The sequence below is a fragment of the Pavona decussata genome, unplaced genomic scaffold (genome assembly GCF_977016875.1).
Source record: "Pavona decussata unplaced genomic scaffold, jaPavDecu1.1 SCAFFOLD_28, whole genome shotgun sequence".
Classification (NCBI taxonomy): Eukaryota; Metazoa; Cnidaria; class Anthozoa; order Scleractinia; family Agariciidae; genus Pavona; species Pavona decussata.
In genome coordinates this window covers 601,365-626,596 of record NW_028145451.1, presented here as the reverse complement: position 1 = coordinate 626,596, position 25,232 = coordinate 601,365, and the positions used below count along the sequence as shown (strand labels likewise).

General features: G+C 38.1%; 2 protein-coding genes across 3 annotated transcripts; both read left to right on the top strand.

Annotated features, from left to right (window-relative positions):
* Nucleotides 1-24,724, top strand: LOC146484957 (beta-2 adrenergic receptor-like). Of its 2 annotated transcripts, XM_085103836.1 has the most exons (3): nt 1-407; nt 490-532; nt 20,662-24,724. In XM_085103836.1, the coding sequence occupies exon 3, from the start codon at nt 20,749-20,751 to the stop codon at nt 21,772-21,774; it is 1,026 nt and encodes a 341-aa protein (XP_084959962.1). In that variant the 5' UTR covers nt 1-407; nt 490-532; nt 20,662-20,748; the 3' UTR covers nt 21,775-24,724. The 2 variants fall into 2 exon arrangements, with proteins under 2 accessions (XP_084959962.1, XP_084959961.1); XM_085103835.1 differs by lacking the exons at nt 1-407; nt 490-532 and adding an exon at nt 14,443-14,517.
* LOC146484958 (histamine H2 receptor-like) lies at nt 6,138-10,898 on the top strand. Its single transcript, XM_085103837.1, has 2 exons — nt 6,138-6,207; nt 9,792-10,898. The coding sequence occupies exon 2, from the start codon at nt 9,871-9,873 to the stop codon at nt 10,891-10,893; it is 1,023 nt and encodes a 340-aa protein (XP_084959963.1). The 5' UTR covers nt 6,138-6,207; nt 9,792-9,870; the 3' UTR covers nt 10,894-10,898.
* Nucleotides 24,725-25,232: the final 508 nt, after the last annotated feature.

Sequence of the window (25,232 nt, the reverse complement as noted above, 5' to 3'; positions counted from 1 at the left end):
TGTACAGACCTGTCAAGGTAATTTCCGGCATCAGTGTCTCAGTCCACGAAGAGCGGTATATCTTTTGAACTTACTGATTTTTTTGCGACGCATAGTCACGAAAGGTAGGATTTTGAGGGTAATATGCGTTCTTTAATAACGCATCATTTCTCGATGTTTGACTTGAATTCAGATTTGCTCACAGATTAAATTTAGGTTTTCACCCTGAACTCAATTCTTGAATATCCTTTTTTTTTTCTTAACGGCAACTCGTGTTTGCAATCAATAATAACAAAAGGTGCGATATTGGAAATTTTATAATATGTATATGCAGAGTTTGTGTACGGTTGTGATGTGAAGACAGGATACAATAAATCCTTGGACTTTTTAGTCGACCGACATAGAGGAGATAAAAAAATGGTTATCGGGTAAGCCCCGAGTTGCGGTTTCTACTGTATTTACAAACAACTACATACATGTTTTAATGTGATATTATTATGTTCAATTTAGTTGGGTGTTGGCGCGCAGAAGATACCCGGAATTGCGGTATCAGGTGAGAAATTAGATTATGTCTAAAATGAGTTTTTATACCTCGTTTCGGCACTGCAGTGATACCGCCGGGCTCATTGCAAAATGGCAGTTACGCGGTAAAGACGTGATCAAGGTCCGCCTGAAATTCAGATTTATTAAATCTGAATTTCAAGCGGGCCTTGATCACGTCTTAATACTTAATTTGTCAATGCTCCTTCGTCGGCGCCTGAGGCAAGTTTAATTCATGATTTCAAGTCACGAGTCACATCTTTTTAGCCTTGCCAGTGGCGAATAAAACCTAGCAGTTCCATTTGACTTAACATGGCTTATCTCAATGATGAATGTTACTGCCAGAGAACAAGTGACAAGTGCGAACCGTATAAGCGGAGTTCTAAAAACAAATAGCCCATAGGCTACTCCTTACCATGCATTAGTTTTGGAAGAATTCCATGCTTTCCTACACACGATTGAGGTATAAGAAACCGAATCACTTTTCACAAAATATAATAACAGGAGCAATATGTAAAAGTCTGTCAGGTCAGGTTTCGCGTTGCTTGACCGCCATCTTGCCTCGGTTGCCGTCATAGTTTAAAACAATAACTTTCGCGAGCAAAACAAGATAGTGGTCTACTACAACACAATTTATTATCTGTTAAAACGTGAATGAATATATGAAATTTCATATGTGAACTGCGGAAGAAAGATTTCAGTCAAGATGTGCACGTGGAAGACTGTCACAGCTATGTAACCAACTTAAACAAATGCGAAAAGAATACCTGGAAAAAATCGGGCTTCAACGGGATTCAAACCTATGAGCTCTAGGATACTGGTGTAGCTCTCTACCAAATAAGCCTTTTAGCCAAACGGCAGCTGGTTATTATGCATAGAGGATGAATAAATTGGAATAAATGTACTATTAGTAATGAGAGATAAATATATGAAATATCGCATATGAATTACTGTTGAAAATTTAAAGACGTGGAAGACATCGCAGATATATTTTATTTTAACAATTATTCCATGAGCGCGCGTTGGATATGAGATGGTAAATAGCCAACGAGGCGTGAAGGCACGTCCAAGTGTATGAAGTACAACCTCCCTGAGACAAGCATTCAGTGTACGTTTTTAAACTTCAAGCTTATCGAGAAGCGTAAGAGCTCTGCACAGTTGTGCAAATGTTTTGCTGAGTGGTGCCGAGCGACGGAAACGAACATTATCGCCGCCGCTCGTACGGATTTTATAGATGAACGTTTGTAACTGGAGTCCTCGTAAATGCGTAGAAACGTAAAGGCAGGCATTAAGCTCTTCTTGAGAAATTTCTTCCATCGGTCCTAACCTCTTACCTCCAGGATTTGCAAGCCATCCTGAAAACTTTGAAGGTAACCGGTTATTGTTGTTGCTGTTATGTGATCTAATTCGTAAAATCGTGTAATTTTTCTGATTTTAAAGGAAACTTCAGAGAGACGTACCATTGAATAGTGTCATACCGAACTTTGTGGCTTTTATTGTAGTTATATCGAGATGGCATTGTCTGGTATTTCTTTCATTTCCTTTTTTCTCCATTTTCCGAAGAAACTTTCGCTTCCCGCGGAAAAAAAAAATTAGCTTAGCAACACCTGGGGTAATCGTTTTCCATATAAGGTCAAACTACGGTATATGGGCTGATAACCGGGTTTTAGTGAACCAATCAGAACGCCAGAAATGCATCAGTATCCGAGGCTGAGAATTTAATAAACGAAACCGTTAACCAGTTGCTAAAAAAGCCTGCAGAAATTCCCTTTATTATATTTTGTGAAAATTTCGCCTCTAATTCGTTAATGTATGTGCAAGCATACATCTTTTCACAACTGCTTTTGCTACAATCAGTAGAAAGCTCTGGAATGGGATCTTCGAGATGTGCCTAAGAAATCTTTTAAAAGAAACCTACCGTATCTTGACCGGATTTTGGAAGATAAAGATTAATATCGAGACATCTCCACAATTATTGCTAAGGTTAAAGTCTTTTAATGATTACTTAAGTATAAAATTCAGTTAATGTATCTGCAATTCCATAAGTCCATATTGAGTCCTTGAAATCTGGCCCTCTTTGTCTCTTTGATATCTTTGTCAAATCATTCTGCTTCTCCTATTTATTTATTTGTTTGTTTATTTATTTCATTACTTGCTTACTTACTTACTTACTTGCGACTGACCGGCCTAGACTAGCAATTGTTTTTGCGGTAGAAGAAAGCGCTGAGGCTGCTGCCTTTTTTCCGAGGACGGAGAACGTTTAATTTTTGGCAGTCCTCTTTACCTACTTTTTCTCAGGAAAGCTTCTAAAAGTAACGGCTAGATAAGAAACGCGCCGGAAACAGCAAATAGCTCAGACGAAAATTGAACGTACTGCGAACAAATGAAGTGGAACTTTTGATACTGAATCGTATTTAATCATCACTGGTGTCCTTTCTGATACAAGAAACCAATGCAAACTAAGAAAACATTAAAAAAGTTGAAGGCAGTCTTGAGTGCAACTTGACTCGTGACTCGAACTTAATTCGTGCTACGAATAAACTCCCAACCATTCGACCAGCCCATGGTGTGACGACAAAGAGGTTGATGGGATCGGAAGGGAAGCATTTCTATGAGGATGGTCTGAATAAAGAACGGAGAAAAGAAGATAAAATTAAAGCCGTGTCGTGAAAGAAGAGACATGAATGGTTTAAAAGCTGTAGTAATCACTTGCTTTTTTTAATTGTAGTTTAGATGCATTCAGTAAACGCATCGAGGCTTGTCGAAATGCACACTGAGAACTACAATTATTATTCTTTTATAACAGTAATGCTGATCATGTCACGAACATGGAACATCGAAAAAATTCTAAGTCCCTGAAGGGAATCGAACCTGTGACCTTCCAAACAGTAGTGCTACCTACTGTAGCTACTAGGTTCATGCGTGACACGCCTCCTGCACAGGTATGGTCGATGGTAGCACCGTAGCAGGCCAGAATATTTCACCCAGTGTTGTCCGGTCATTAAGAACGAATCATTTACATTCAGCCATGTCAATTGATTTTGGTTCCTGGCTAGACATTAGGGAAATTAAGCAATCGTCGCAATTATTTCATCTTGCTTTAAATGTCAAATGTAGGTGAAATTTTCTGGAGATGAATTTTTGGCGACCGCATCCAAGTTTAGACGGGGAAAGAAAAATTATCCGTTGTGTGTTTACGTCCTCCACAGAACGTACCATCAGGAAATTTCACGTCCTATTCGTGCAGTGACGGCAAAGAAATGTACCAAAAAGTGTATTACACGTATCGAGTTGTTGTTTGTGTTACAAAACCTGTTGCTTTTTTGACGTTCTGGTTGCTGTCGCCGTCGCGTTGCTAAAATTCCCTATTCCTGTCTATGCGACATGGAGTCCGGCGTAGCCCGCGATTTGATAGGTATTTCGATAACTGAGTTTATAAGTTCATCATGAATCATTATCGTGTAGCGTTTCTTTAGGAGCTAATATGTACGGGTAAGGATACTTACCCCTTAGCAGCCAGCAAGCTCTTTTCGAAGAATCAATTTGCAGTAGAAGCCAGTTGCAAGTACTACGGCGACTGCGTCAGTTTGTGTCGAAGGCCAGGCTTCTGTAGTTTTATCATTTTCCTTCATTTTAACACAGTACACGTACCATAATTTGTATAACTGAGTTTGGACATTTAGAGCGGTTGCTCCTTTTTCGCGTGTTCTTATCCGGGTGCTTCACCTTATAAGAACAAGCGATCGAATGTTTCACCCTCGTTTTGGCGTAAGGAGCTTCTGTTATATTTGATCATTTTGATGTCTGATGCCAATGACGCAACCTCGTTCCCGGTGTCTCTCAGGGACCCTGGGAACGAGGTTGCTAATTATGACGTTATCAGTTGGCTCTGGTGTTGTTTTCCTTGTACATGTTCTTATCTGTTTGTTTCGCCTGATAACAGCAAGCGAATGGGCGTTTCGCCTTCGCTCTCCCGTAGTAGAGCTTCCGTAATATAAACGTGTTCATGCTAATGTAAGTGGTATCATGAGTGGTATCATGAGGGGGTTCTACGTAGGCATCTGTGACGCCAGTCGCTCCTTTGCGCACATATTCTTTTCTGGGTGTTTCATCTGATTAGAACAAGCTATCGGGTGTGTCGTCTTCAATTTTGTGTAGAAGAGCTTCTGTACTATTGCTACTATGAAAATACCGGTATTGCTGATTCTGGACATAAGCAGTCTATCTGCATTGTATACTTCCCGAGCTTGACAGGAACTGGCGATTGGGAGCGTCATGCTCCATATTCCCGGTCTTTGATTATACTGATTTGTTTATTCTAATGTGATTAAAAATGCACTGTGGCATATCTAGCGGGCTCCAGTGTCGTATTCCAAACACGTTACCAGCGACGTCATTTTGAATGTTCAGCATCAGAAAATGGAATTTTCTGTTTGGGTGACAGGACCTAAATACTGTATGGTGCATTGTGGCTGGTCATGCCTTGTCATCAGCGTAAATTTTTCTGATCGCTGAACAACGGTTATTCTTGTTTGAGTGACAACCATATAGCCTGCAGAGACGTATATGGCGGCCGTTTCTAAGCCACGTCCGTTGTCATGAGAGTACCTCACAATAGAAACTTGAAACCACATTACGGCGAATTATTCTCTTTGATGGGTTCCTGGTCATGTACACATTGATTTATTGAAATAATTCAAAAGAACATTAATTAAGAACGCCTTTCAGGCTCAAATTGCAAGAAATAAAAAAATAAATAAATAAATAAAAATAAAAACTAAAAAAAAAAAATGTAAATAAAATAAGAACGTTCTGCTTCAGCGCCAAAAGTAGACAATCTTATATAAAAAGAGAGTTTAGCGTTGGAAACGTGCTTTCCTCGATGATTGCGAAAAAATATTGAAATATCTTTACGAAAAGGTTGGCCAAAATTAAATTGACGCTCGTTAAAGGTATAAAGGTGTTTAGTGAGTAAAGACCACAAAATCGTCCGCTCTAAATGAGGCTAATCAACAGGATTTCTAGCAGACTACAATTTGATTGGCTGCTTCTCTTGCGGACAATCGTTGACTAACTACATCAATTAAGGCCCAACAAATTAAATCCGTCTGAAGCCTTTAGCTGTCGGAAATGTTTAATAACAACGATTTTAAAACACCCAACTGGCATCCTGGAAATTGGAAATTGTTTCAATTTATTGGTAGACTTATCTCAATAACAAAACACGTTTGTGGAGAAGAATAGTCGATAGCATTTCCTTCCGTTCATTTAAGTAAAAACTTAACACCGTTTGTAAAACTTCCATTAAAGCTGTGTTTCTGGCTGCTTTCAATTCAACGTCGGAAATGTAGATGTGAAATATGTTTTTTCTCAAATTGAAGACTAAGCGTGATTAGTCCGTAATAAAATGTCCAAAATTCAGCAAACCAGAAATGTTTTGGTTGCCTCGGCTTTATGATTTTGTTTTAATTATTTATTCAGTTTATCCTATTTCAAAGTAAAGGAGATTAAAAGTGTTAAAGTTAACTATCATTTTCATTCAAAAGAAAAGGCGATAATTAATTTGAACTATTCCAAAACTAATAATTAGCAAAGCTGCAAACAGCTGCATGGTTGGAAAAAGCCACTGTTTCTGAAACTGAGTTATCCGAGAGTATTACTCGAAGCACGTACATAACTCCTACCGAGGTAAGTTGATTGTTACTTTCCCCTCAAGAAACAGAGCACATTTTTACGGTTCTTCAGTCGCACCGGCTGAACCGCAAAGAAATACAAGAGATTTGCCAGTGTAGATAGGTGAATAAGTTGAAATTTACTGAATTGGCCGTCGACAGCGACAGTTTTCCCATTGCAATAATTTAAACACAGTCATAATTTCTGAGGCTTGCCTTCTACGTCAAAACCCTTATTATCTTAAGCATGTATAAATATTAAAATCTCCACAATAAGAACCAGAAGAAAACGGTGCAAACCTTTCGCCAGGAGAAACTTAGACTTAAAGTCGACTGCTGTTTGATAAATACCATATTGAAACCTAAAGGCGTACCGATTGTTTCGTGTCTACAGTCTTTAGATTTGAACAGCAATATATTCTACCGGAAGACCGGACGTGAATCGGTTTTCAAGGAAATTAGTTTCATACACATTGTTTTACGTAAAATTTGCCATGAATTATATAGTGGCCCTTGTCTTTTTCCAAAATGACTTGTCCTGAGAGGCTGATTTCAGTTCTACACTTAATTGTATTTTTCACGAGACTGGAAACGCAAAAAAATTATGAAATATGAGCGAGCTGAGTATGGCTGGTTTTAGACGTGACATGCTACCGGCCCGTGTCCAATGTAAAAGACAGATTAAATTTGACTTTGGCAAGACTTAAAAACCGCCGGTGGTAGTACTAAGATAGTTTCGTGCACGCGGCAAGCTCTCAGAGCTATGTTGTACTGCACGGCAAGTAGCACAACTTGATTTTAAACTTTGTCCTTCTGCTTTTAGTGCCTAACTGAATTTGACTACATTTTAATACTTTAATTCTGTTTTGGATTTTCCCAGTCCTACAGCCGCTAGTAAGAATTTTGACTAAAGGCAGCTGTTAAATTCGACCTCTTAAATCGAGTCGAACGAAACTTGAAATACGTTTGAGGGCCTTTTTTAATTGAGTTTACTGTCTTGTAGCAAACTTGCTGATGAATACACTGGGTATGACTGAAACTTGATTTCATGTAATGCCCTGACGATAAGAAGCGGCTGATTCGGCAGGTAATTCAAACTTCGTGACTTCGCCGAAAAGGCGAGAGTAAACTTGAAACAAACAAACAAACAAACAAACAAACAAACAAACAAACAAACAAACAAACAAACAAACAGACTAAACAAACAGAAACATTTCTTTAATTTTTCAAGACTGGCCAATTTTGGCGATCCAATAATTTTACATTTGCTACATTTCTTAGATGTAGTCCATCCTGGATTCTTTGCATTTAAAAGTTTTCGCCCGGCCTGTCTTCAAGCCTTCCCCACCAAAGTAATTACCCTCAGTGCATACATCGTCTAATAATTTACAACCAGCCATTTCTGTCCTTTGATTACTTGAGAGCACGTCAAAAGAGAAAAATTAGCGCAAAACACTGGAATTTAATGTGATAGACTTCATAGAGATGCGACAGCTGAATGCAAAATCTAGCTCGAAAATATTATTTATGTCGTTTATGCAGGCGACATGAAGGTAATAAACTAAACCCTCGCCGCGCAATTGATGTTCTTCTGAAGGAAGGAAATGTTCTAAAGGACGCTTCACATAGCCTTGTAAAAGTTAGTTGAATGACAGGTTGATTTTGACAAAGAAAGGTAACGTTTTCCATATTTTACAAAAGAACAAAATCCTAGTAGACTGTGATTATTCGTGTAGTTTTGAGTGAAATTTGGAGCCTTTTTGTGTTCCTTTAATGACAATGAATCCGGCAGCATTCGTTCGTTACATTCACTGGTCGTTAAATAGATCTCTTATTTTTGCCTCTTAATAATACATTTGCTTTTCCGTTTTTGAGTTTATCGTTTTATTGTTAGACATTGTGGAAGAAAGGCTAACTTGTTACTTATTCAAATGGCAGTTCGTGAGTTCCTATGGAATGTTTAACAGGATGCAGAACTTGTTTTAACTACTGAGGTTATAGGGGGGCCTTAAGTGTGAATCTTGCTTGAAAGCATTTTTAGTTGTCTTTGTCTTCTGGCACTGTTTATGAAACAGAATCGTATCCATCAGTTGGAAGCATTTGAGAGCAGAAATTACTCAAATTACTCTTGAGCTCAAAATGAGATATTTTTGTAAATTTATGAATGATGTTCTGTTAGTGATTGAAATGATATTTCTTTTTGGCCTGAAGACGATAAGCAAGGCATTGAAAGCACACTGTCAAATTTTTAGACTCCTTCTTAAAGACTGCTTTCGCGCAAGGCAATGACACTGTATGTGATCACTGTGGTACATTTTCCTAACTTCAGAACGCATTTCATGATGCTGTAACACCGTTTCACGCGATAGTCAAAAGGGCCGTTCCTCACTCACACTACATCAGTTATTGATCAATTGTACTTTAGACAAATTTTGACTTGTCCACAATTTTCTACCCTGTTTACAGTATAATAAACAGACTCACCTGAAAAATACTTTGTAGATTTCAGTCAAATGCTTCCGGCTCTTACATTGAAAGTGGCAGACTAAAATTCAGACTCACTCTGAATATGATATGACCTGAACCATGCAAATGAAAGAATCAAGCTTTTTCGTATTAGTAAAGAAAAGTGCCATATTGGCGCTTGGTTATAGCTCGAGATTTTCAAAACATAACATTGTTTTTGAAAATTTACCTTATTACACTAAGAATTATTTTGGTTGTCTCGCCCTTTCATCAATCACACTTCATGGGAACCAACAAAAACTAATCAAAACAAAACAAAAATAAAATAAATTTAGATTTGGTTTTCTTTTTTCTTTCTCTAAATTAATGGATCTAATAAAAAAAAAAAAATTAAATAAATAAATAGATGTCTTCAGTTTTAATAAGACTCTTGGTTTTGTACTACCAACCCGGATGAAATTAATACTCTGAAACGCGAGAAAGGATCTTGTCTAGATCTCGTCTACATTCTGAAAACAGAATTAATGCTGCGGCAGAATTAGATCTTAAAACAATGGTGAAAAGAGAAAACAAATTTGAATTTCCCCAAGAATTGATATGGCATATCCAGTGAGTATCAGGTATCTAGCAAAAACAAAAGGATTAATAAACAGGCTTTGAAGGAGTGGTATTAAAAAGCGACTAAAAGCTCCACGAAGTTTGAAACGTTTGTCTGAACTAACATCTATAATAAGTCATAAATTGCCTAAAGAATATTATTTCTCAGTAAAACACCCTTTTTTTGTTATGTTTGTATTTTTTATCCGTGGTTGGGGATTTCCTTCTCTTGTGAGCGTCTATGCCGTCGTTTGCGGGGGCTAGAAACATCTGCAAAACATGCTACAAAAACAACAATACTAATTAAAAATTGTCTTATCTAGCTTTTTCAATAATGATATGGGTAGCATGTTTATTGTAAGTCCAAATAACACACAAAAGAATAATTATTTCTTATTAAAATGTATTCAGTTTGTCAGTATATCAAAGGGCGGTTCTTCAAGCAAAATCTCTAAGCCAACTGAGCCATATCATTATGAAACTTGTATCCTCGAAAGATCGGCAATTTATTCTTATTTTCACTTTTATACAAAACAGGTGAAAGTCGCAACCGCTCTTTGTGAGGACTTCAAGAGCGGTACTCTCCAGCAAATTTTAGCTGAGATTATCGATAAATATGTCTCATCCGTCAGATGCACTATTCAGAGCGAGTAACTCAAGTTCTGGAAACAATGGATCAAGTAATGAAACTGAAAATGTTCAAGAAGATCCAGCACTTCTTTCTGCATCAATAACTGTGCTTTTAGCCTTCATTTGCTTTCTTATTATCATAGTAAATGGCATGGTGATCTTCTTAATCTGCAAAAAGAGAGCGCTGAGATCGCTCACAAACATGTTCCTTACCTCGTTGGCGTTTTCAGATTTGATATCAGGCTCTGTGGGACTTCCTTTTCTTTTTTTCTGTTTGAAGATGAACATTCTAAACATCTGCGTGTCTTCAACGATTTTCTTTCGGTTCGTCGCCATTTCGTCAGTTTGCCACGTTCTTCTCATCGCTTTTGATCGTTATGTCGCTATAGTCCATCCCTTAAGGCACGATTCCATCGTCACAAAATGGCGAGCAATCGGCGCCATTACGTTTGTGTGGCTATTTTCATTTGCAGCTTCTGTTATTCAGTTGTCTTGGTATGGCCTTGACGAGTCATCCTTGTCTGACTACGACGAAACAGAGGATTTCGATGTTATGTACACCAAAGCCTGCATCGTGCTGTTCTTTGCTGTCCCTTTGGTACTCATGTGCTACATTTATGGACATATTTTTTACATTTCATTTAAGGTCACCAAAAGTGATCGACACATGACCAACGCTCTGCAAAAGGAATCTCGTTCTGCTTTTCATGAATGGCGAGGGCGGAGTGTTATATTGATCATGGTGGTGATTTTCGCTGGGTGCTGGCTGCCATTTTTCTTGGCCATGTTGGGTGATCATATGGAATCATCACAGTCTTATTCTCCAGTTTGGGTGCAGCGTTTGCTTGCTGTCCTTTACTTCGTACCACCCCTGTTGAACCCACTCTTGTGCACGCTGGTCAAGAGGGATTTCCGCCAAGCATTAAAACAAGTGGTGAACAGAAAAACTAATAACCGACAATATGAGGAAAAAGCATATTCCCAGCGATCGACTACCACCGAGGTCTAGTTATTTCGGCATATATATTTTGAACTTCATTGGCTCTGTTCAACCATTCCCCAGATTAAACCAACATTGCCACCGCAGGGCAAATAAGCTCAGTGTGCCTTTATATACTTAAAGCTCTTAATCTTTTCCCCACCTTGATTCAAAGTCTTTTAAACGAAAATTCATTTCAAGGGACAAGTTGAGTTTACCAAATTAACACCCTGGTGATAGACACATTTTGGTGGTACTATTCGTTTAGCCGGTTCTGCAGAAGGGAATTTGGTCAAATTTATCAGATGACATTTTTAATTTCAGTTTGGCAAACCTTGAAAAAGAAAAGAGTTCACTGATGATGCAAATACGTGCTTTTTAAATTGATGGCAGCGAAAACTTTGAATGCGGCAAAGCTCTCTTGTAGAACTGACAAATTGCCTCCGCGGCAAAGCTCTCTTGTAGAACTGACACATTGCCTCCGGCATCGATTTTCAGCTTGAATAAATACGCAACCCAACATCAAATAACATGCGCAAACGTGCTAGACGGATTTATTGAAAAGTGTTAATCAGGCAGGAAAGAAAAAAGCCTTTTACCACCGGCGTCTTTGATTGTTTCATTCAAGGTATTCTTGTCGCTTCTTTACTGAAAGCAAGGGCCAAAATGCAAAACATTTTTTCAACCAAGAAGTGAGCCAATCATTCAGGTAAATGTTAAGTTGGATTGTAGAATTGATCATCGTCAATAATACTATAAGAAAATTATTTATAACTGGAACAGTGCCTTTTTTAATTTGAAACGTTACAAACTTTTCCTTTTTAAAATCCGTCATACCCAATGAAATGAAGAAAGGAACATAAATAAACAAATAAGGAGTCTTAATGCAATGCCTGTCTGGAAATACCTGAAATACGTGATTCATAGTTTCTGTATTCGTAACAATGTTTTGAATTAATATTTTTCTTATGGCTGATTTTTTTTCTTGCATCATTTGTGTTGTTTTGGGTCAAGCGGCTAGTGGTGGAATAATTTTAAAAATTTCATTAGTTCCGATTGTGTTTCTATATGTATATATGGAATCAACGTGAGATTAATCTTGAGAGGCGGAATAAACGGAGACTGTTTGCGGGCAAACTCATTTCAAATTACGTTTGCCTTATTTGGCTGTGTGTATTGAAAGAGTCTAGCACCTCATATCAACACGTTTTAATTTTTTTTGACATTAATAATTTTTTTCCGAAAAGATAGTAGATCATTTGACCCGTTGGCGTTTTATATTAGTTTGATAGCATCAGACATCATTAAGCAAAAAGAAGTAATATCTGACCGAGGTAAGTCAATTCGGCAAAGGTACACTTCCGCTGGTATAAGTGCAATATACAAAGACATCTGAAATAGTGATACAAAATAAATACAGACCAAACACAAAATAATATTCTTTGCTGAGGATAACATCAAAAGAGAACTACGCTGAAAATAAATTTCAGTATCGAATGTATTTTACAAGAAGGCCAGTGTTGCATTACTTAGGCTTTTGTCACTTTTATTGTTAACCTGTGATGAATTTTGTGATATTGAATAGCATGCAATAGGGCCAGCAATTAATATTCTAAAATTTTATGTTCAGTTGAAAGGATGACGAAATTAGAAATGCAATCGGATATATATCATTCAAGATTTCATACGAGTTATGAACTACCTAGCAAAAGTACCCATAGAATAATGATTTCAAATGACTAACAGTGGATTTGTTGTTCCATCTGAATATTTAATCGACGTAATAATTTCTATAGGCTAGTACCTGATAAATCGATAAAAAAAATTATTTCTTTGCTATGAAGTGCCCAGTTTTGGTATCTTGTGTTTGACATTGTTACGATGTTTGCGCACGTTCTAAACCAACGCTATTAAAGGAGATTCCAAGTGTTTTTTACTCTTGGAAGTGGACAAAAGATCCCTGTAAGAAAGATTTGTCATATTCTATAGGAGGATCTTAGCTTACATGTTCAGCCTAATTAGCATATACTAGCATGAACAAAAAATCAATGCAGTCTACAAATTGAAAGAGCTCCGTCGGTAAACTTACTTCTTACCGAAAATTTGGTAATGTTTTGTTAAACAATTTTTGAGAAATGCTAATCTTTAAAAGTATCCAGATTTTGCAACATTAACGAATGGCTGGGTAGCTGCCACCCAGTCATACATTCTTTGTAAATTTTACAGCTTTTGAAAAGCTTATTTCTCTGGAGTATTCAACTTATCATACTGATATTCACGTTTATGATGACCTTTGCTTCGTAGAATATGGTTTCATATATCATATATGAAAAATGTGAACAATAACGTCAGCAAGATTCTTCCATTCATTTTCTACGTTCTTCTCATAACCGTTTACTTACAACATAAACCTTAACGATAACGGTAACAGTAGCAGTAAATAAATATAGTAATAACGACAACGAACACGATAGAGATAATGATGATGATTACTATAATCATAATCATAATCATAATCTACACTAAAAAGAGGACGGTGAAAACTCAATGAGTTTAACTTCAATTTTTTTCACTGCATTTTAACAACAACAACAACAACAACAACAACCACAACCTTTATTTCCTCATGGCTAATTAGAAAAATTATTTGCTACATTCTTGTGAAGCAAAATCTGGTAAAGTGCGCGCTTTGAATAATTTTGAAGAAGGGATTGATTGAGGATGGAGGTCAAGTTAACCATCTGATTTTCTAGGTTGGCCTCCATATTACGTAATAATGTTTGAAATAAATAACAGGTGAGGAACCGAAAATGAAGAATAATATATCAGATAACATAGATTAGAGTGTTATAATTATGGCCTAAATATCTACAGGGCACTGCTTAATTCGTATTAGAAAACGCCCGACAAACTCGTCTCCAACATCAATCTGTCTGACAAAATATATCAGTACCATCTTAATAGGATTTGGGGACCGTAAAATTGCCTTAAATTACGACTTCGTCGTTTTTTGCATGTCCTTGAAAGATAAATGAGGATAAATTTGAGGCATGAAATTATCTCTCACTGGATTCATACTACGTCTTACGTTACCATTTTAGAAGCTTCGTTTTCTAAAACGAAATTGAAAAATAATCAATAATAACAGAAACGAATCATACACTTCTGATAATGACGATGATCATAATAATTTAATATTAAGTAGAGTATGTTTATGTGGATATTATCGTATACGCATGACAGCTATTACATGGGAATAGAATAACGAGAACACCAAGGGAAAAAACAAAACAAAAACAAAAACAACAACAACAACAACAAAAAAAAACAAAACAAAACAAAACCAACAAAACCTAATTCATAATTATTGAAATCAAAAAATTGTAATGAGTTAAAAGCGACCTGATTAAAAGAATGTAATCTAAGCCGAGTATCAATTTTGAAGAATTAATAATTTGAGTATGAAAGTCTTGAGTTTTTTTCTTGACAGTTCTCGGACCGATCACCACAGGATAGGCTTAGCAACCTCGTTCTCAGGGCCTTTTCCCTAGCTTGGGAACGAGGTTGAGGCTTAGCAACAGAAGCGAAGGAGCGGTCACCCAGTGTTGTTTTTGCGCGGGTGCAGAGGAGTCAAAATTCACCGAGCCAATGCAGGTGCAAATTGAATTTGTTGATCGAAAACGTCACCTAACAAAGCGTCATAACATCTTGTCACGCGTCTGCCAGACATTCCTGTTATTTCAAGTTGAAACATTATTAGGGAACTTAAGCCGGCGACGACACATCGCCAACGAAAACGTCACTTGAAAATATAAATTAATGTTATTTGAGCTACTTGTCAATTGCTCTAACTCGCTTACTTGTTAAATGTGAGCTAACCATGTCCAGGAACTAAATTGCTAACAGCAGCGTTCAAGTTGAACAAGAGAACGAAACATTCACCTTACGTAGTATGCTCACCTTCTCCACAAAACTTTGAATTTTGTCTTTTCGCGTTCTTGTTTTGCTGAGACGGTATAGAAATGGACCAAAATGTGAAGGCAAGTGTAGATCAATTGTTTTGCTCATTAACCTTTTGCTCCGTGGCGTTCTCGTTGCCGTTCCCTGTTATCCGTAGGGCAAAAGACGCATGCACCAACGACTGTGGTCCTTATTGTCTCGTTCGGCGACGATCGTTTCGCCATAGCCGACTAATTCATTGTCAGCTTCTGTCTCGAGGATATTACAGACCTTTAGATTCTAGTACGAGTATGACTATGAATACGAGATTTGACTTGAAGTTTTTAGGGCCTCTTCATATGAGCCCGGCCAATTGGGCTAGCTCGGTTTCCGAGATCTCGCCTCGCCACTCATTTCTTTACAAAAATTTCGACGTGTTCATAGGAGAAGGCCGGCTGCCCCGGTTACCGAGATCTCGGTAACTGAGCTGGAAATTTTTCCCATATGAACACTCCAGCCCGGATACCGGGACTGTCCGTGACGAAACATTTTCAACTGCACATGGCTTGTAAGGTCGCTGACAAGTCGAAACGTGGTTCCACGGGTATTTTGGGGACCTTTTTTGATATTTTTCATCTCGGTAACGGGGATTAAATTTTCCATATGAACAGAAGACAAAATTCATCCCGCCTACCGGGCTCATATGTAGAGGCCCTTAGTAAAGTACGAAGTCCACGTTCAAACTAGTTGCCCGTGCCTCGGTTTTGGGCACGGGTACTAGTAACTGAACCTTTAGCACGCATCCTCAAAAAACACGATGTCACAGTTGTAAACAAACATTTTACCACACTACAACAACAGTTCCCAGCTCGGAAATTTCGATCTTCCATGGAATCGCAGACCAACGTCGTGTATAAAATTCCCTGTACAAATTGTTCGTGGTGTTATATTGGGGAAACCGGCAGAGCTTTCAATACCCGAGAAAAAGAACATTTGAGAAACACCAAAACTGCGGCCAAAGGTTCTAGAATTGCTAATCACGCCTGGTCCAACAACCATGTCATTGATTTTGAAAACGCGTCAACGATTGACAAAGGCACCTTCGGAACCAGAAAAACATTAGAAGCGTGGCATACCAAAGTGACACCCAACGCAGATAACAATTCTTGCCCGTTACCTGGACAATACAACATTCTTTTTAACAAACATTCATAATTATTTACATTTTTATTATTTGGCAATTCACGTTTTTTGTTTAAAATTTTTTCTCATCGCTTTCTTGCTGCAGTTGGGGCAGTCGAAAGCTCGTAGTTTTTAATCATTTTAGCCAGAGATCGCTTTCTTAAATTTTAACTATGTTTCATCCTGGCTACGGCCCCGCAATATTTTTACGTGCTTTTTAATGCCCAGGCACAGGGCCCTTGCAGACGCACCTAATCTGAACAAGACCTAAGAAGAAATTTAACCCAGAAAGCTTCATTTTACTCTTTTTGAACGATGCACTTGACGTAGTTGTTTTGAATGGCGATAGCTAAGCCCTTTTATGATTCCAGAAAACGAGATGACCTGTGTTTCCAGGACTTGTTTTCGCCACTATGCTGTTCTCTTAAAAACTCGTAGTACAATAGCGACGGCTATCTCGTTTCTCTGCCAAACTGATGAAACTGGTTCACCCTCTCGTGAGTTCTTGGTCTACTGGAAAAACTCGCACTCGTACTCATACTGGAATCTAAAGGTCTCTAATATTTGCGACGGGCGCAAAATTATAATAAGTCTCAAGATGCTTTGTCCAGTCGCGTTCATACTTTTAAATCCTACTACCTTTTCCAGCGGAATTTACCTAGAATCGCAGTAAAACTGGACTCCTCTGCGCCCTGTACGTTGTTGTCTTGAATACTGGAGAGACGGTTGATTAAAATAAGGAAATTTGTATCAAAATCTCAATTAAAAAAAGTCTGTTGAAAAAGGGTAAAGTCTAAAATTTAAAACGTTTCTTGATTTACCCATCGAACGTGAATCGAAGAGGGTCTCTTCGTGTAAGAGAGGTTTTTCGTCCCATATTCTTGTCATTTCAGACAGAAAATTGAGAAGGGAAACTCGTGTTTCACCGGCTTCATAGGAGACAGACTTCGCGTCTTCTAATGACGATTGTCTGTCTCTCTAATATGAATTCGACAAATACCCATGAGTTCTGAGAGGCAGTCGAGTAAAAATCGGGGAAATATCGTCTGTTTTCCGAGGATTGATGAAATCTATTGAAAACGTAATAGGCAGCCACTATATAGTTTAACCAGCGCAGGAGGTTTGATCGACCGCAGCTGAACTCGGCAAATTTTTAGCGGGCGTCACTTGTTATTGTCCATAGATGTTAGTTGGTAAGCGTGAGAAAACAACGGATGAACGAAACTGCTTGTACATATATAACAATAGAGGGTAAAATTACGGAATGCTGATTGGTCGAGCGGGATAAATACTCGCTCCTGATTACTTGAGCATGCCATTTCTACTTTCTTCTTCTTCCAAGAAACCCCACCTCCTTCAAAAATGAAGATTCTTATGAGGGGTCATTAAAAGTAAATAAATAAATAAATAAATAAATAAATAAATAAATAAATTGGCTAACAATATGCAAATTACAAATGGTTTATTTATTTTGTGCCCAACACGAGTTTTTCTGAGTTTGACTTTCAAGCGGGGTTGTTTGTGCAAAAAATTGCACGGAAATCAAGTGCTACAACTTGCAAGGAAATGCATAAAGGTGAATTTTTTGTTTGGTTAAAAAACCAATGGGGGAAAGGAGCAAGTCAAATTCAGAGGAAAAAATTACTATGCAAGTTCCTTCTTTGGACGCACCGTTTGCTATTTTTATCGATGTGCATGGAGTGATTTTCAAGCGGTACAAGGTTCACAGCGCTGCAGGTGAATGAATGAATTAATGCCTAACATTTGATTTAATCGTCGTCAGTTTGCTCAAGAGACTATGAGGTTTGCTCATGAATTAAAATTGTATTTTTCTCTTAATAACATTTATTTTTTTCTGATGCATCTCCGCGGGCCGGAATCTCAAATCCTCCAATCTGATTGGCTAATCGCGCGCTCGTAACCGGTCCAGCTTTTTACGATACGGACCACGGTCCGGATTTTTATCCGCTCTATTCGCGGCAAATTGAAATAGTTGCGAAAGTTTACAAGCAAAGGCCATAGTTACACGTAAACAACTTCTCGTGGAAATATGTAAGGAAAATATTAATTCTGAAGAAAATGGATTCAGACGAGAGTGTACACAGCGAAAGTGAATTTTACTACCCAGAAGAAGAAACCCCCAACGAAACGACGGCATTAGAATATGAAGAAGTTGAACAAGACAGGCAATTAAGCAAAATTCAAGATTTTATTCACTCACTTCGCCCTGATAACATTAAAAAAAAGACAACTTACGATCTGAACATTTGGCGAAGATACTGTTCCTCAGGTGGAGAGACAAGAACCTTGGAAAACATTCCTCCTAACGAGCTCAACATTCTGCTGTGCAGATTTTTCATGGACGTCCGTAAAAAAGATGGCGGAGTGTACGAGCCAGCTACACTTGCATCGCTCCAGAGAAGTATTCAGCGCTAGTTCATTTGTATCTAAAGTTCGCCAGCCATCGTCCTGAAGAAATGAAGAGACCCGAGGCGCCTTTCTTCCTGTCTTCCTTACAATAAACCACAAAAGAAAGCCTGCAGATCCGGTGTGGTACAGTCGAGCTCCTCTCGGAAAAAACAAGATCGGAGAATTTTTGAGGAAGGCTGCGAAGAATGCAGGACTGCCTGAAAATGTAACCAACTATTCTGTGCGAAAAACCTGCATTTCAAGGCTGATGGATGCAGAAATTCCTGTTTATTATGTAGCTCAGCGGAGTGGACATAAGAATTCAAAAAGCTTAGATTCCTACAAAACTGCTTCCGACGACCACCAGCGCACTCCAAGATGTCCTTGCTACTGAGCAGCGAAACGAAATATCTCCCATCTCTTCAAACGATGCACTGCTTAATCAAGCAGTCAAAGCCTTGCAGCACCCATTCAAGCCGAGAGAAGACAAGCAAGCTTCTTCAGGCGAGGATCCCTTCACTGTTTTTTTTTGCTGGTTCGAACATCAGTAAAATTGAAGACTGCACGTTCAATTTCTCTTTCAATACAGCGCCTTGCAGCAGTGGTGAAAGCTCGGCTCGGTCAAAGCCGCGAAAACGCCACATTATCATCTCAGATGACTCAGACTCAGATTAACTTGAACTTGCTTTTGGAAAGTTAGTTTTCACAAATCCAGGGACGTTTTAAACATGTATCGAACCTTTAAGAAAAGTAAACTTCGCCGTGTTTGAGTCTTCATTCATAATTTTTATCATTCGATCGATATTTTTAGACTTTTTGGACATGCGTGTCATCATTTGCAGCGTGTCAACATTCATCCACTTTTGACGTTTGACAGAGGATTGTCATTTCAATGACTCTTAAATGGTTTTTTCTTTTTTTACATGATGACTTGCGAGTGAAAATAAAATTAAACTTCCTATAAACATGCCACTTAAATTGATGCCCTATTTACATTTGTTTCATAGGATTTTGTTACCACTTTCCTCCTCCAGCCTTAAACTTACACTCTTACAAACGTCCCAGCGAAAAAAAAGCAAACAAACAGAAAAAATAAATAAGTTATTTACCGGTCTAGGTCGGTCCGTATGGGAAAAAACTGTGCCCTTGGTCTTGAGTACGGCCCTCGGCCTTCGGCCTCGGGCCGTACTCAAGACCTCGGGCACAGTTTTTTCCCATACGGACCTCCCGCCCGGTAAATAACATATATGTATTTAACAATAAACCTTCCTCGTTTTGTTTCACCTACGATTGTTGAGTGTTTTTACTCCGGGGTTGACTGTTTTACGAAGTGCCTCGATTGTTTTAAGAACATTTCCGCCTCTATGTTATAAGCACGTAACCGCAATGAGGCCGAGTAAAATTTAAGATCAATTTTCTGTTTTATTTTCAAAGTTTCCCCAAATTGCCCTCGTCGCGTTTGGAACTGAAAACTTTGAAAATACGCGCGCGTGAAAATGAATCGTTAATTTTGCTCGGCCTCATGCCGCCATGCCATTACTTATACACAGCAGATTTAAAATGATGGTAAAAAGCAAACAAACAAAAACATTGTTCTCATTAAAAAGAGAAGAGTAAATATATTTTTAAGATACTATTTGAAATCAGATGACATTACAACCAACAATACGCAGCCGGAAATTGGCCTAAAATGAGGAAGAAACCAGCGAGGCGGATTTCACTGCAAACGTTAATCCATTTGTACTTGAAACACGATTCTCTGGGTATTATTCGCCAGTCAAGCTGAGCCTATGACTGAAGGGAATTGAGAATTCTCTTTTCCTTCTGGGTCTTTGTCTTCCAAGAAGTTATATTATCAAGCCAAAGCGAATATTTTGCTGTGAAAATAAAATCGGCTGTACTTAGTTTTACCAGTGTGTCATCTTCCAAAATTTTTTTTCATATATTTTTTTCACTTCAAATCCACCATTTACGAATACGTGATTGCTAAAAGAATATCATTTGCGACATTTAAATACTTCCCTTGTTAGTGTTTTTTCCGGTTTGGTTGTTTTGGATGCGAGCGCTGTCGCTTTTGTGATATCAACAACGAGGTTAGTGATATGCCCAAATACAGTGCGTAATATATTCAATCTTAAGCACACCCATTTTAATTTAAAAGAACTGCGGCTGTTGAAATTACCATTATTGACAAATTTCCCAAATTGTTGACCTTATTTCCATACAAACTATTAAATTATTGCCATTTTACTTTTTTTTTCGAAACAGGTGAAAAATCATTGTTCAGCGTTTAAATATTGAAACTGAGGACGACACTCTCCACCAAACTGCAGCACGAATTGTTGGATACTAGTTATGCCTCATCCATCAGATAAATCCCTAATGCCGAGTAATTCAAGTTCTCGAGCTCCATACAATCGATCAAGCAATGGAACTGGATCTCTGCAGGAAGACCCAGTTCTTTCTGCATCAATGATTGTGCTTTTATCCTTCATTTGCTTATTTATCGTCGTGGCAAATGGACTCGTGATATTCTTAATCTGCAGAAAGAGAGCCTTGAGATCGCTCACAAACATGTTCCTGACTTCACTGGCCATCTCAGACCTGATTACAAGCTTGGTCGGACTTCCCCTGCTGCTTTTTTGTTTAAAGACCAACATTATAAACATTTGTGTGTCTTCGACAATTTTCTTTCGCTTCACTGCCATGTCATCAGTGTGCCATGTTATTCTCGTCGCCTTTGATCGCTATGTGGCTATAGTCCATACCTTGAGACAAGATTCAATTGTCACAACATGGAGAGCAACCGGCGCCATTACGTTTGTGTGGCTATTTTCATTTGCAGCTTCTGTTATTCAGTTGTCTTGGTATGGCCTTGACGAGTCATCTTTGTCTGATTACGACGAAACAGAGGATTTCGATGTTATGTACACCAAGGCCTGCATCGTGCTGTTCTTTGCTGTTCCTTTGGTACTCATGTGTTACATTTATGGACATATCTTTTACATTTCAGTTAAAGTCACCAAAAGTGATCGTCAAATGGCCGGCGCTCTACAACAAGAATCTCGTTCTGCTTTTCATGAATGGCGAGGGCGGAGTGTTTTACTGATCATGGTTGTGATTTTCGCTGGTTGTTGGCTGCCATTTTTCTTGGCCGTGTTGGTTGATCATACGGAATCATCACAGATGTCTCGAGAGCTTATCTGGGTGCAGCGTTTGTTTACAGTTCTAGGCTTCATACCATCTCTATTGAACCCACTCTTGTGCACATTAACCAAGAAGGATTTCCGACAAGCATTAAGAGAAGTGATCTTCAAAAGAAAATACCCTCGGCAATATCAGAAAAGAGTGGATCACCAACGGTTTAGTACGGAGGTTTAGCCGGATTTGGAGAAGGACTTTTAAAAGACTACTAAAGGCTCAACGATGTCCGCAACATAACAACAAAACTACAGCAATTGTTGCTCTGCTGGAAGTAATATTTTAAATTTCGAAGGATTTTTAGTAAAGTTATAGAGGAGGAAAACTAAGTTACGTTTAGATAACAGGGCTCTGAGGGTGGCAAGTGCTTTGATACAAAGCGTGTGTGCCCAAGGCCATGAGCTGAACCCACTATTCCATAGAGACGTCTATACCCCCACTCCTTTAGTTAAACGTAAATTGTTTAGTGGAAGGTGTAACGTAGGTGATACGTACTTTAATACTAAAGCGAGGCTTACCGTCTGAAACAAATTCTTAGAATTTGTTTAATTAATTAATTATTATTATTATTATTTTTACTTTTGGAACTGTTGCAGGAATTGAGGCGTTATCGGTCGCCACTTATGCTAATGCGCAAAATAATTATTCGTAACCAACAAACCCAAATCGTATTATGGATCGTATTGCAAGGTTTTGTCTCACTAGGAAAGTTGCTGGAGGGCAAGTCTCGGACTAAGTGTGCACCTGCCTTATTCTATTCTATTTTGTTTTACAAAAAACACGAACACTTTTATTGAAATGAGGATGCATTATATCGGAACAAACTACATCATATTGACGGATAAAATGAAACGATAAAAGGAAAACAAAGGGTCTAAAACGCTCGCTAGAAAAGAGTAATAATAACAAAAAATGTCTCTGCATTTTCCGACAGTTAAGTCAATACTTTTAAATAGTAAACATTTAAAATTTTACACATTGGTGATCATCATCATCGTGGCGTAAATAATGAAAATTTTAAAAGATATAGCGTTTATTCCTCGACTTTCCTAACAAATAAGCATGTGCAGAACCACGCCTCACTTTAGTCACAACTAAAAATTATTTCAAACGCCTAAGAGGGCTTTCCCCATGCCAACAAAACAACAGTCGGGGCAAATTGCACTTTCTTTTCAACTTACGTACAGGAGACGTTCAATCCAATGTAGGCAAGATAACTCCATCTTGTCATCACTGGTTAACTGATTTGCGTCATCTTTATAACTCCCTCGGAGAACTGGCTTAATCTCAAATGCTTTGATTTGAGGGGAAAGTGGAGAGAACCTAAGAGAAGTATCTTAAAGAACTTTGTTTTCCGGCAGACGAGCACTGTTGGAGAAAATTTTTATTATCCAAAAGATCTACCAAGTCACTTGGTTTGATTAACCCTAATTCACGCAAATTGGTCCCATTTTTGAATTGTCGTGAATTGCAGTGTTTGTATGGGAATCCGGTGACAGATAATTTCCATATGAAACTAAGAAGATATTTGACCAAGAAAGATTTCACTAGTCAAACCTGGGGCTTTTAAATGCGATAAGAATCTTATATTTCTGCAAATTTTTGCTGCGAACTTCACAAACTTGAAAATGCGATTGCCTATATTGCACCAAACCTTAGACTTACCACGTGATTTAATTTAAACTCTATGAAATTGAACTTGTCCGAAAATCGGATTACAGCAAACGCTGTAGTTTGCTACATGTTTGCCCCAATTCAATATGGCGGTGAATTGGCGTGAAAGAATTTATCGAGTAGGTTTTTCTCTATTTTACACAGTTGACTTCAGGAGCATAAGAGCTGCAGAAAGGAAACTGGGAGGGTATAATTATAAAAACACTCCGACTGTTTTCTTTTTTCTGTGTGAAATCGTTGTCAAGTTCGGCATTAGATATTGACGTTGGGAGAACATCGAAAACAAAATGTTTTCTTGGTTTCTTTTCACTTGTCTTATTTTAACTAAATGAAACAATATTTAAAAAAAAAAGGTTATCGCATGCTTGTGACAGATTTGTAATTTGAATTTACGAAACGAAAGGCTCCGCTAAAATCATATATAGTTACCCCAAGGGTAACGGAGATTAGCACAAATCATAGTCCTCACCCCCTAAACCCTTGCTATTTCTATTTGCATGTATGAAAAATAAGTATGTACGTATTTATTTATTTATTTGTTTAGTGCCAAAATAGAGAACAGCTGAATAGTTGTCCGTCTATTATCGTTGTCAATGGGCATTACTTGATCAACCCGAAGAAGACATACAAAGACAAAATTTAACTGCAATAAGAAGCCAATTAAAAAGAATTGTGTGTTCTTCATAGCATTCTCTTGAATATTTTACTTCGAAGCCAGCTGCGTCAGGTTTATTTCGCAAATACGGGATAATATCAACAAAGATAAATTGTTAAATACATGGTTGTCCTAATTTAGAATGCCTCACGTTTTTCATTTTTCTCTTTTTATTGATTTTTCGTTAGTTACCTTTGATTGCTACAAATGAGCTATTGTTTTGGTCAGGACTAAAATAAGCTGAAACAACGCTTATTAAAACTGCTCTCAAAATGGTGCTGTTTAAATGCCAATGTGTGATCAATTCTTATAGTAATATATTCCTTTTCGTTTGCTTGCTGTCCTTAATTTCATACCACCTCTGTTGAACCCGACTCTTGCGCACGCTAGCCAAATGAGGGATTTCCGTCAAGCATTAAGAGAAGTGGTGAACAAAAAGAAAGATCTTCGACAATATCAGGAAGGGGTTGGGTTCTTCTTAACGGGCCACTACAGTCTAGTCATCGGCGCGCATAAAAAAGTTAATTTTAAATATTTCAAGTTCAATTTCTTGTGCTCCACTCGGATATTACGTACTCCGGGACGATGATTAGCTCAAAGTTTGCTTGATAACTCTGATCTCTTAGCTGGTAAAGCACTGTACCGGTATCACAGGGTGTCATGAATTCGAATTCCATTAAAAGCCTGACTGATTTTTTTCAGGCTTTCTTTTCGCAATTGGTTAAGTTGTTCACCTAAGCCTGTGATGGTATTTCAAGGTCTATTTAATCTTTCATCATCACTTCAGATATACAATGTTTCCTATCGCGTACTTTCCTTCTTTATACACTGGAAATTCTTTCAAACAAACAATGGGCTGATATTTGTTCTGGATCCTTTAAACCTGTGAACAGGCTCCCAAGTGGGGTATAGGGCGAAGACAAAAATCCGCGAGCTCGAAGACCTCGCTCCATAGCTCGCCCGGCTCACCGATTTTTCTTTTCGCCCTGTACCCCACTTGGGAGTCTCTTCACAGGCTTGATCCTTTTTACTGGACTTGTTTCTTCGATGACTGTTATAGTCATTCGTTACACTTTCGGCACTACCTTACACGCTGGCCACCCAGAAAATATCTTTTGATTAGAGTGAAAATAAATTAGATTTCGACAAACTTTTTTGTAAGAAGAGCGCTTCGAAGTTTGCTTGATGCATTTTTGGTTGATTAACAGTATAAGAGTTTATTGCATCTTTGTTATAGTCAAAGATACTCTAGGTGTCATTTACCGCAAAGCAGTTTCCCCATGTATGTGGCTTCACTTTCATCAGTTCT

Bases quoted from the DNA above. Each gene is read 5' to 3' on its own strand.
- LOC146484958 (XM_085103837.1), top strand. From the start codon at position 9,871: ATGTCTCATCCGTCAGATGCACTATTCAGAGCGAGTAACTCAAGTTCT.
- LOC146484957 (XM_085103836.1), top strand. From the start codon at position 20,749: ATGCCTCATCCATCAGATAAATCCCTAATGCCGAGTAATTCAAGTTCT.